Genomic DNA, 12,159 nt, shown 5'->3' on the forward strand with positions numbered 1-12,159 from the left:
TGCTAAACAGAACGAAACCAGTGGGCTAAAAATGATGTCATCCAGACATGGGTGCTCTCACAAACCATTCCATCAAATGAAAATTTACTATTTGGAAGGTAAGAAAAAGAGATAATAGAAAAATTCTTTACGTCAAAACCTACATTCCTCAGTCACATTTAAATCCTGTTTTATTTTCTGTGAGCATATATTTGGGATTTTTATCCCAATACCAGTGTCTAAGCAATCAGGAACTTGTACCTCTTCACAAGCAGAAAAAAAGTTAAAGATACAAAGGTTAAGGACAACTTTTATTGCTACCAGAGGCTTTTTATCATCAGCACATGGTTCTGACTGCAATACCTTCTTCAGACTGAACAGGGAGCTGAGGATCCAGAAGTCATTAAGAGAAATACAGGGAGGGTGAATAACTTCCATCAAGAAAATCCTAATAGCTTAACATAAATCTAGGGCACTGAATTCAGTTATTACATGTTATAGACCCAAATCATAGAGCTGCCCCGACATCTAGACAGTCTCTCCTACTGATTACAAATGAATGAAAACTGATCAGTTACCAAAAAAAAAAATAATAATAATCTTAGTTGTTACATGTTTCTTTGGTGAGCACCTGGATACATTAACTTTATCACAAATTCTTTTATATAAATTTCAAAAATGCTTTCAACAAATCTAACCATATCCTAATTACATGCCACTTTTAAGCTTCAATTTAAGAAAAACAAAAATAAAAACAATAATTTTGTTTCCAGACTCCAGGAATTGAAATAAGAAACACAAAATCAATGTGGTAATGTCAGTCCTTTTTCTATTACCACTTCTCATTCATATGGGGCAATTTTAAAGTACCCTTTTGGGATTAATTTGAATCATGGATCAAACATGGCTGTCACACTGAAATGAATTTATTCACTAAATTGCTAAAAAATAATTTTGAGGGTTTCCTAATCAGTGGAAATCAGGCTATAGATCAACATGCATAAAGTTCATTTAGTATTCAATAAACAAGCAAGCAAAAATGAGGAAAATTAAATGAGGATGCTGGTGACAGAGTGTGCTATGAATTTTGGAACTTAAAACACTTGAATATAAATTTTTGACATGGGGTCAATCTCCATTACATCTTAGCAGAGAAAAGAATGGAACTGACAAATACTAAAAAAATTTAACTTAAAAAAAAATTTGATCTTTTTTGAAGTTTCTAACTTTTTTGGTCTTTAAATGCTTAAATAATGTTGATTATAATTTGCTACCCAAGTAAATGGGTTTTTTTCTGGCTCACTTCAAATCGGCCTGATAAGGTATATAACTTTATAGAACCTTTCCTGGTTTTCCATGTTCCTAATTCCCAGAGTAGTCTACCTTAGTTTGCACTTGAAGGTAACACTTGAAGCTACATGACAGAAACTGGCTGCAAAGGTGGACAAGGAGAAGCATGTCCCTCTTGCCTTGACAGATCAGTGCCACAAACAGAACCCACACTTTCTGAAGCATTATCTTCATTATAGAGCCGTTTGATTCCATCATAGAAGTCATCCACTTCCATTTCCTCTACTTTGCGTTTAGCAGAGGTATGCTTGCACCCACTGGCAGCTGGGAGATGATGGTAGAAGGCTGCTGCACCTCTGACTGGCACTTCTGGTTTGCTGTTGTCCTTGGAGAAATCTAAATCTGGGCCTGGGACAGAGGAGGGATGTAATCTGAACACTCCTTTGTCACAGGTCACCAGGGTGTGCTTGAGGGGACGGTAGACATAAACGGAATTTAGAGGCAGGGAAGACTGCAGAGAAGAAAGGTGATGTGCCACAAGCTCCCGACAGTGGATCAGCTGGGAGCTAGCCATCTGGGCCAGGAAGAAAAAAAACAAAGGTTGATCATTTAATTAATATGCTGGCAGCTTTTCCTCACTGCACCCTCTGTCCTCCCCAGCTTTGTCTCTCCCCACATCTTCTACTTGAAATTCAGCTGTTCCTCCAGTCTACCCATCATCTTCTTAGGGATTATGACCAAATCTGTACTTCTAATGGAAGTCTCTTTGGAACTTTAATTCTGTAACTGCAATTATATGCAACATCTTCATGAAAACAGAAACTATTCTCTTTTGTTCACTGTGTATATGCAATGTCCACTCTTGTCCAGTGTATTCCTCTTGTCTACAGGGCCCTTCACTCCACCCTCTGCCACTTCCAATCTCTTCATGAGGACCAAGGAACAGATAAACACAAAATTCATTAAAAATTTAAGGAAAAAACCAGAGGCACAAAAAAATTTAAGTAAGGGATGGGGAAGATCATCTAGCTAAGAATTTAGAACAATTTAAGTATTTTGTTTTTAAAACAGCAAATGAGAACTTTTGACAAATTATATTTTTGTAGAAATTAGCAGGCTTGACAACTTTAAGAAGAAATGTTTTTAATTTGGGGTTTGACTAATTTCTTCTTAACCTTCAGGATAGTTCAGGTATCCTTTCTGAAGCTACCCTTAACTCCTCTTGCCACCACACACCCAAATTCCAGGGCCATCTATATCTATTTCAACCTGTCATTACACACCACATTGTATTAAAATAATCCATTAAACATTTACTTTTTCCATTACAGACTACAAGCCCCCAAAAGGCAGCCATTGTATCATATTCATTTCTATTCCCAAACTTTCTTTTCTAGCACAATGACTATAATAGGAGGCTTTCAAGGAGTCCAATTAGTCTCTCTGTCCTCCTTTCCCTGTAATTATAGCTCTAGTTAAAATAATCTTCCTCTAGGCAACATACATTTCTTCCCCTATTCAATTTTTTTAGCGGCACCCCAATGCCTACCAGAAATAAGCTAACCTCTTTAGCTTGGTATAAAGGCTCTCTACAATCTGACCCCAACCCTCTTTTTCAGTCTTATTCCCTGACTTATCCCAATTTCTGCCAAACAGGCCTGCTTTCTCTATTCTGTGTAAATCTTGCCCTTTCTTACTTTATCCTTGCTCATCCTGTTTCTACCTGTTAAAATTGGATTACCAATTCCATCCAGACCTGCTAACTGCCACCACCTCCAGGAAGCCTATTTAAACTATTAACTATTGGGGTCACTTTCTAGTCTTGTATATTTTACAAGTATTTTTGGACATTTCTTAACCACATCTTATTTATACCTATATAACCTGCAGTACACAGCATAACTATGTGAGATACCAGAGAGAAAATAAAGTAATATGGTCTGCGATAACAGAAACATATTTGGTCACAATACTATTTTTATCTGTAAGGATATTATTTGTTATGCAGGAAAGCATCAGTGGAAAGAAGAAATCAACAGCAGGTGTTATCACAGTACAAATGTTAAAATGCCTAAAACTGTCAGAAATAATACATGAAAATGACTACTTTTAATATCTACCGTTTTGTTCACTAAATTTTTTCCTAGTTTAAAAGACACTAGGTAACACCTTAAGGGCAAAATACTATTAACTAGTCTTAGAATTTCTTTTCTTCCCTTAAAGGAATTTATAATACTTAAAGATAGTCCCCAACTATTAAGCTTACAACCATAGGCTAGGGCTTATCATGTCTCAGGGATGCAGAACAAGCTGAGTCATGCTAAGAACAGTGGAACAAAAAACACAGAAGAGGAATGGGGCTTTAAAAGTTCTTTAAAGAAAGAGGTACCCTAGCCAATGCTTCGAGAAGCCCACAAAAGAGTGGTAACAGAAATGAAAGACACAAATTGGGAAGTGAAAAAAGGGCTAGAGTATAATACTGTTCTTTAGCAAATGACTAATGCTCGGGGGCCCACAAAAGTATCATAAATACTCTAATGCCTCGGCCATGGGGCATAATACCACAGCAGAATCCTGAAAAGTAGAGTTCATATAGATGCTACTGGTTTGAAAAAAGACATGTATTTCAAGTAAAAGGAAGACTATGCCACTATAATCTTTCTCTGTGAAAAAATTAATAGATTTTAATAGAACATTACACAGTTGACCCTTGAACAACATGGGGCAGTTATGGGCACCAACCCCCAAAGTTGAAAATCTGCATCTAACTTTCAACTCCCCAAAACTTTATTAACAGCCTACTGTTGACCAGAAGCCTTACCAATAACATAAATAGTTGATAAGCACATATTTTGTGTATGCATTATACACTTACAATAAAGATGGAGAAAAGAAAATGTTAAGGAAATCGTAAGACATATTTATAAAAGCATACTGTAAAAAAATCCATTTATAACTGGACCCATGCAGTTCAAACCTGTGTTGTTCAAGAGTCAACTGTATTTTAGAAAATGACAGAGCTAGAAAGACATTATTCAAACCAATACCATCTATATGAACTCTATTTCATCCAACTAAATCCTTTTTCCAAAATAACCTATCAAAAGAAATTCCTTCTAATTTACTACCTGAATTTGTTCTACTTAAGAGTATGACCCTTGCTGAGATCCAGTGGAGGAAACAAAACAAGCACATAAACTGGAATTACTACAACTTCATACACCAGACAAGTCCTCTAATGAAACTGTTTTAAAGTGAACTCATTCTAATTGTAGGATGTTAAGAGAACATCTATTGTTGTTTTTCATGACTACGTTCACAGACTTCAAATACGGTAAACATTTTTAAGTATCGCTTGCTAAGGAAACAAACACAACTGTAATGTAGCTCACCAAGGAAGGTGGGGCAATTATAGGGCAGACATCCAGATGGGAAAGGGGCGAAGAATACCATCACATAAATGATAGGTTCTGAAGGACCCATGTTTGGTGGACAGCATGAAGGACTGAAAACATCTGCTGCAGCAGTCTGATCTTAGGCACCTTAAAGAAGAACTGGGAGATCCTGGTGAGGAAGGCCTGCTTCTTTAATTCCCTACTCTAGTTAAAAAAAAAAAAAATTATTTTTTTTTTATTATTATTTTTTTTTTGAAAGAGAGAGAGAGAGACAGACAGACAGACAGAATCTGAAGCAGGCTCCAGGGCCTGAGCTGTCAGCACAGAGCCTGACACCAGGCTCCAACCCACAAATCACAAGATCATGACCCGGGCTAAAAGCTGGACCCTCAACCAACTTAGCCACCCAGGCACCACATAACTCCCTCCTCTAGTTTTAAACTACTGGAGAGAACATCAACTGTGACTACTGCTTGGCTAGGGACTAGGAAGACCACCACACTCTTTCAGCAAAGTTAACATCCTGAGATTCTCAAAGGTGGGCCACATCAGTCAGAAAGAGGAAGATGTGAGTACAGCTACAGAAGTAGGGCAATGAAAAAAGGGGTTAAGAGAAAGAGGTTTGGCCATCTCAAAATGGCAACCAACATGTAGCTAAGAGGCAGGGGTGGTCAACTAGGAGGGAACTGGGAGGTCAACTAGGCTTGCCTTTCAAACTAGGGAAACTTTGTCTGAATTCCAGAGGGAACAAAGGCAGAGCCAGTGACAGTGGCTCCCGCACAGCATGAGGTATTTAGGATAAAAATCAGCAGTCCTCTCAAACCAGGATACTGGGAAACATGTTATAAGTAATTCTGGCATGGTCTCACCAATACTCCACAAAAATTTCCTATACTAGACCCAAGAATCCAGGAGGAATATTTATTTGAACACATCTAATTACAAAGATATTAGACCTCGTATTCCTACCTAAACTCAAATGAACTTAGCAAACATAGCACTGAGCCTTCAAGAATCCAGATCCACCAGGTTTAGGCCACATATGTTGGCTATCAGTCCCAGCTGGTTTTAGAGAACTGTTAAGACCAAGTACCAAAATCTCAAGTGCTGTGACATTGTTTTTATCTTCTCCATTAGAATTTGAATACTACACGGGGCAGAACCTTTTTTTTTGTTTTTTTACAACTACTGTATTCCCAGTGCCTAGATCACAGATTTTCCAGTAAAAGTTTGTGGAATATAACTATTTATGTATGTATAAGAAAATTAAACACTGGTTTTCAAACTATATCCAAACAATATGCAGAAGGGAAGGGGCCATATTCAGACTCTGCATCCAACAGGTCTCTGCCCCAAATACATATTACAAAGAAATACTTTCCTACCTTACATTCTGGGATTGTGTGTGTACAAGATTTTACTGGAGTCAAGGGAAGGATTCCAGTTCTAAAAGAAATTCTGAAAACCACTGAACTAAATCTTTAAGGTTTGTATGGACAAAGCATTGGTCCTTTACTAAGTAGTCCTGTGGGTCTCTGAGAAAGTACCAAGTACCCTGAACTGCAGATTTAAAATAAAGGAGATGAATGGAATTTCTAAGAAGATCCCTTCAAATTCCAAGAATTCCAAGTCTATAATACTACTTCAGTAAAAAAGGAACAAGTTTCAATGAACATTTTCTTAACACAAAACACCAGAAGACTTATGAGAGAGAATAAGCATATTTTCCAGTGTTTTTTAGAAACAAACTCTCAAAGCTACAGAATACATACGCTATTTATAACATTCTTATTATTTATGCTTCAAAGTCCGTCCTTTCTTTGTGACAGTAACAGTTCATATAACAACTTTTCCTGTACTAGCTTTGGGAATTAGCACAGAGATCAAGTCAGAGCATTTAAAGATGTCATTTGTCCCAATAAAAAAATGAAAAATGAAATGTAGAGGTTTTCTATTAATGTCCCATACCCCACTTCCATAGTCTAATGTAAATGACTAACATTCAACTTCACTTTCCAATACAATAGATAAGCAAAGTAAATTTCCTGTACCACACTATTCTCTTCTATGATTTGTGATAGTTTGTAAAAATTCTCACTAAATATCAACTATCTCCTAGAATCTACTTTCACTATAGCATTCATTTCAATGGAAAGAAATACTTTTCAATTATAACAATCTAAGGTACGCTAGAAGAACTTATCTCAGGGTGCCTGGGTGGCTCAATCGGTTAAGCGTCCGACTTCAGCTCAGGTCACGATCTCATAAGTTCATGGTTCGAGCCCCATGTCGGGCTCTATGCTGACAAACAGCTCAGGGCCTGGAGCCTGCTGCAGATTCTGTGTCTCCCTCTCTCTCTGTCCCTCCCCTGCTCACGCTCTGTCTCTGTCTCTCTCTCTCTCAAAAATAAACAAACGTTAAAAAAAAAAAAAAAAAATTGAAGAAAAAAAAATTTCTCTCCTGTAAAGGAGAAACAGCCTGTGTTTCTAACTAACATCATATGCCTATCTATCCCAGGGATATAGAACAAGCTGACCCATGCTAAAAACTAAACAAAAGAGAAATGGGCCTCTAGCTAATATACTGTGTTGATCACCAACGTTTTATGAAAAGACCCTCAATCCTTCTCTGCTCACAGACTAGGGCCTAAAATTTTCAGAGCTAAGAGGTAGCACTGAGGTATTTCTATGTCTGCTAACTTTTACAGTTCATATCTATGACATCAATTATAAGCATCTTACAAAACGCCAAATTCAAGTATTATTCTCATTTTTCTTTAATAGTATTCTAAGTTTTATTAGTTCAATAACTGAAGCTCTTTGCTAAGACTAGTTTTTTTATTATAAAATATAATTACTTTAGCTCAGAATTTAAGTCTCTTCTCTAAATAAAATCCAATAAAATATATCAGAATAACTACTACCAAATAAGAATAAATAAGGACATATAAAGGGAAAGTGAATTCATAAGTCTTTTATGAACTCAGTTGGCAGAGGAGTATGGTTTGCAGATCTAAACTTTACATTCTATTGGGTGACATAAGATTATTCAAAGCATTTGCTAACATACAGTACCATTACTATCTATTTGAGAATTTTCTCCATTAAAACTCTTACATTTTGTATAGATAGTTGACAAAAATTTAACTGGCCTGTAAAATTTTATACCAATTTGCAGATAGAAGTGATTGACTAATTTTAGGCAATAATAGGAACTACCAGGACAAAACCTCTTTCAGAAAGTTAGCTTCTACTTGACAAAGTCTAGTACAAATACTTCACTTTCTAGTCAATTATTTGCTTGTCTAAAAAGCAAACTTCTTGCCATTTATGTTTTTGATTTTTACAAAATAAGCGAAGTATAGAAGTACTATGGTGAAACCTACAAATATAGCTAAGAAGGTTCTTCGTACAAAACTAAAGGACAATATATTATAGAGAATCTTATTAATTTGTCAAGATTCTTAAAAATTTAAGTAACTTAGAAGGGTTGAAAAGGAGCAAAAAAAAGACTAAGCTTTACAAGAGAAGAAAGTTCACCTAGCCCGAAAGTTTGAAGTGTGTATTACTTTACTCTTGTCTCCTCTTAAAAGCAGTTTGCCATTATAAGATTAGAAATGTCTCTTCGTTTTATAGTCATCTAGCAACCCTACGTATCCCAATGAGAGATGAACTTAAAATGAACACTTAATTTGATTGGCACCTACCTGTGCTTTCTGAAGCAGTTCAATTGTAAGAGGAAGCCAATCAGGAATAAGTTTCTCCATTTCCAAACTAACCATGGCCAGAGCAAGCATGGATCCTTTGAATTGCAGAAGTTGGTTGCAGGCCATACAATGAAGGAGTTGCTTGGTAAGGACTGCCAAATGTTGAGATGGGCTCAGTTTGGGCAAACTGAAAAGTAACTGAGGCCTAGCTGACACTGCAATGGCATGGAACTGAAAAGAAATCGTAAGAACATCATACTAGTTTTATTTTAAGTTTTAGGTAAATTATGCACAGAAACTGATATAACCTCAGGTATTACTCAATTTCTTAAGTCTGTAGTTTTAGTTTCATGTAATTTGACATATATGTTAATTTCCCAGTTTTCCTTGGTTATCTATAATTTTTCTTTTCCTAAAAATCACAACAACAAAAAAAAAATGAGTGGGCAATCTACTTTCTAGGTTACTAAAACAAGACTACATATTCAAATAAAAATCTGAGAGAATCAGGTATACTCACAATGTGAAGAAAATCCAATGGCGTAGCTGTGTGAAGATCCCAATTCAACTTATCCAGAATAATTCTCTCCATCCTCAGAATTTCAGATGAAGAACATCCACAGAAACTGTCTCTTGCCAACACCTTTAATACTGGAATTCTCTGTCAAAAGCAAAGAGGAACACGGCAGGGCAAGAGGACAGAAAAAAATAAGCTAATTTTCAATTTTTGTTCAGATAAATAGAAAGCAAGCTAATAAATGGAGAGAAATTTTCAAGAAAAAGACATAACTAATCTTTAAAGGAAAATATTTACCTCATCCTCCTCAACAGTCTTGGCAGCTAGGAAAAAACAGCTGATTGCAATACAACTCAAGTATTTTGGGTGGGCCTAAAATTTTGAAGAGGAGAAAAAAGCAACTTCAGTGATTTTTCAAAAAGTTGTAAGAGTTTGTTAAAAAAAAAAACCAAACAAACAAAACTAGATATACAGGTGAGACAGTATGCACAAAATTCTAGGAATAATTAATCTGATTCCCACCCATTGTTTTCTAAGACCAGGACCAACTTTTTTAACTTCACAACCCTAGCCATATTATATTCTATGAAAATACTATACTACATTGCTAGAAATTCAACCAATGCTAGTTAGCTAAAGTTAAATTTCTATCCAGCAAAAAAGAATTTAATTTTAGAAGACAATTTTTTATTTAATAAAGTTCCAAAAATTAACTCTTTGTACATGTGTGTATTTTTTGAGCTAATTTTAATCTTACTCTCTTTACCTGTCACGTCAGTAATAGTAACATACTAGATGTTAGGAGAATTAAACCAAAGAATATAAAAAAAAGACTATAAACACATTCCAAATGCTTTAAAAATTATAGGTTGGCAGATGAATAGAAATTTTCTAATTAAGTGTCCACAAAAACAAGTGTGTATTGTGTGTGTGTGTATATATACATATATACATATTCATATATTCATATGTATATGCATCATATACATATATACATATACATATATTCAAGTTTCATAAGAAAGGTTCCTAAATACATACAGAATCAATTAGTAGGGGGGAAATCTTTCTAAAGGGTTTAACACACATAGGAGGGCTTGAATTTGCCTGTTTTCCTGATCTATGACAAGGTAGGCCTACTTTCTATCTTATTGGTAGTATAAGAGTTTGCCAACCCAGCATCAGAATACAGTTTCAAATAACCAGGACAATTAAGTCCAATTATACTGAATGACATAGAAGTTATGTAACATAAATAAGCCCTGTTTTGACATTTATTTTATACTCAAATATTACATTCCTGTGAAATTATGGAAATCTTCAGGTAACCTGATGCAGCTTTGATTAACTTATTTAATAAACACGCCAGTGACCACTGCCTTAAAGTGGCATACTGTCTAGAACCTTCTAGTCCTCTGCCTACATGAAAAATAACAGCTGGTTCAAAACTATCAACATTTTTAGATAATCATTAATATTAATCAGAATATTATGATTTAGAAAGCACTTCCAAAAATATTGTCATGTCTATTATGTCTCAGCAGTTAAGGGACATCACACAAGCGATATAGGAAGTGAAGGCAGATCTTGTAGCTAAGACCATTTTCCAGGCTCCCTTATCTCCCCAAGTATACAACAGACCAAATCCTTGAGGTAATCAGAATTCACTACAAAGAAGAGCCCAATAGTTAACAACTTTAGGTTAGGTAATGCAACCCTTAAATCAAGGGCACCAATAAATTTTATAATAAAAAGAATCCCAATAGCAAGTGTGATTTTTTTTTTTTTAAAGAAACAGTAGTTCTCACTCCTGGATGTACACATCAGAATCATCTGTGCAGTTTGTTTTGTTTCTTTAAATACAGACATCCAGATATCACCAACTAGAGATTCAGATTCAGAAGCCTATTTAGCTTCAGATTCAGAACCCTATTTAGGGCTCAGGGTTCATACTTGTTTAAAAAATTTAAGTTTATTTAAGTAATCTCTACACCCAAAGTAGGGCTCAAACTCATAACCCCAAGATCAAGAGCTGCACACTCTTCCAACTGAGCCAGCCAGGTGCCCCATCAGGGTCCATACTTTTCAAGAGCTACGTAGCATTTTCTTCTGCACAGCTAGGATTGAGGCTCCATTCATTGCTGCAGCCTTGTATGGTCTGCTTTTAAAACATGAATACAGGGGCGCCTGGGTGGCACAGTCGGTTAAGCGTCCGACTTCAGCCAGGTCACGATCTCGCGGTCCGGGAGTTCGAGCCCCGCGTCAGGCTCTGGGCTGATGGCTCAGAGCCTGGAGCCTGCTTCCGATTCTGTGTCTCTCTCTCTCTCTGCCCCTCCCCCGTTCATGCTCTGTCTCTCTCTGTCCCAAAAATAAATAAACGTTGAAAAAAAAAAATTTTTTTTTTAAAAAATAAAAATAAATAAATAAATAAAACATGAATACATATTTCAACACAGATTAACCATCTAAGAGAATCTTATGCTAATAACATGACAGGACCCATTAAATAAGAAACATGAAAATAATGACATTATACTTGGCAACATTCTCTCACTGATCCAGAAACTCCCCCAAATTTGTTTAAAATGTTCAATAATAAGGTAAGAACCTTTTCTGTGACAGAAGCTACAATAAGGTTATTAATAATTTGTGAAGAACATAAAAATCAAGAAAGGACACTATCTTTCTCTGTAAGGGAGGTTAGCTATAGCAGGGGGAATGTGAGGGGGGGACTTGATACAGAGATAAAAGCAGACATCTCAGATTACCTACATTTCAGGCAATTAGTATCATTATAATTAAAAATTCTTTAAGTCTCTTAAGAGTACAAGTGTGAAACTTTATAAAAAGGTAACTGAGTGGCCATCCAAATTCTTCCACTGGCTTCTATTTTTTATAACAAAGAGTACAGCATCCCCGACACTGAATTCGTAGTTCCCCCAGCTTACATATTCCTAGGCATACAAATGACAACAAATGATTTACTCTTCTACTTTTTCATGCCTTGCCATTAAATGAATGCTGTATTTCTGATTTAAATCAATTGAGGGCCGACTATGACAAATTTCACATAATATAGCCAATGATATATTACACCAACAGGGACAATATAAACTTCTTTATGTATTTTTGTATGCTGTCATTCAACAAAAATATAACAAACTTATTTTACGTTGTTCATCTTGTTATACTCCAAATGTATGCCTCTAGAATGTATTTATATATTTTCAAAACACTACACAATATGGATATTCAATAAATAAAGAAAAAAA

The 12,159-nt window shown here is 35.7% G+C and overlaps 1 protein-coding gene across 3 annotated transcripts in view; it reads right to left on the minus strand.

The window, feature by feature from the left end:
* Nucleotides 1-277: 277 nt before the first annotated feature.
* The window catches only part of CCNI (cyclin I), a 33,791-nt gene continuing 21,909 nt past the window's right edge, over nucleotides 278-12,159 (minus strand). For all 3 annotated transcript variants that reach the window (XM_047091916.1, XM_047091917.1, XM_047091915.1), the window contains 4 exons: nucleotides 9,185-9,259; nucleotides 8,891-9,031; nucleotides 8,371-8,601; nucleotides 278-1,843 (listed from right to left, as the gene is read on the minus strand). In XM_047091916.1, the coding sequence (XP_046947872.1) occupies nucleotides 1,394-1,843; nucleotides 8,371-8,601; nucleotides 8,891-9,031; nucleotides 9,185-9,259 (897 nt within the window). In that variant the 3' untranslated portion in view covers nucleotides 278-1,393. The remainder of the gene's footprint in view (nucleotides 1,844-8,370; nucleotides 8,602-8,890; nucleotides 9,032-9,184; nucleotides 9,260-12,159) is intronic.

The sequence above is a fragment of the Lynx rufus genome, unplaced genomic scaffold, assembly GCF_022079265.1.
Source record: "Lynx rufus isolate CCGP_SWC_20201006 ecotype Redwood Valley unplaced genomic scaffold, mLynRuf1.p SCAF_3, whole genome shotgun sequence".
NCBI classification, from domain to species: Eukaryota; Metazoa; Chordata; class Mammalia; order Carnivora; family Felidae; genus Lynx; species Lynx rufus.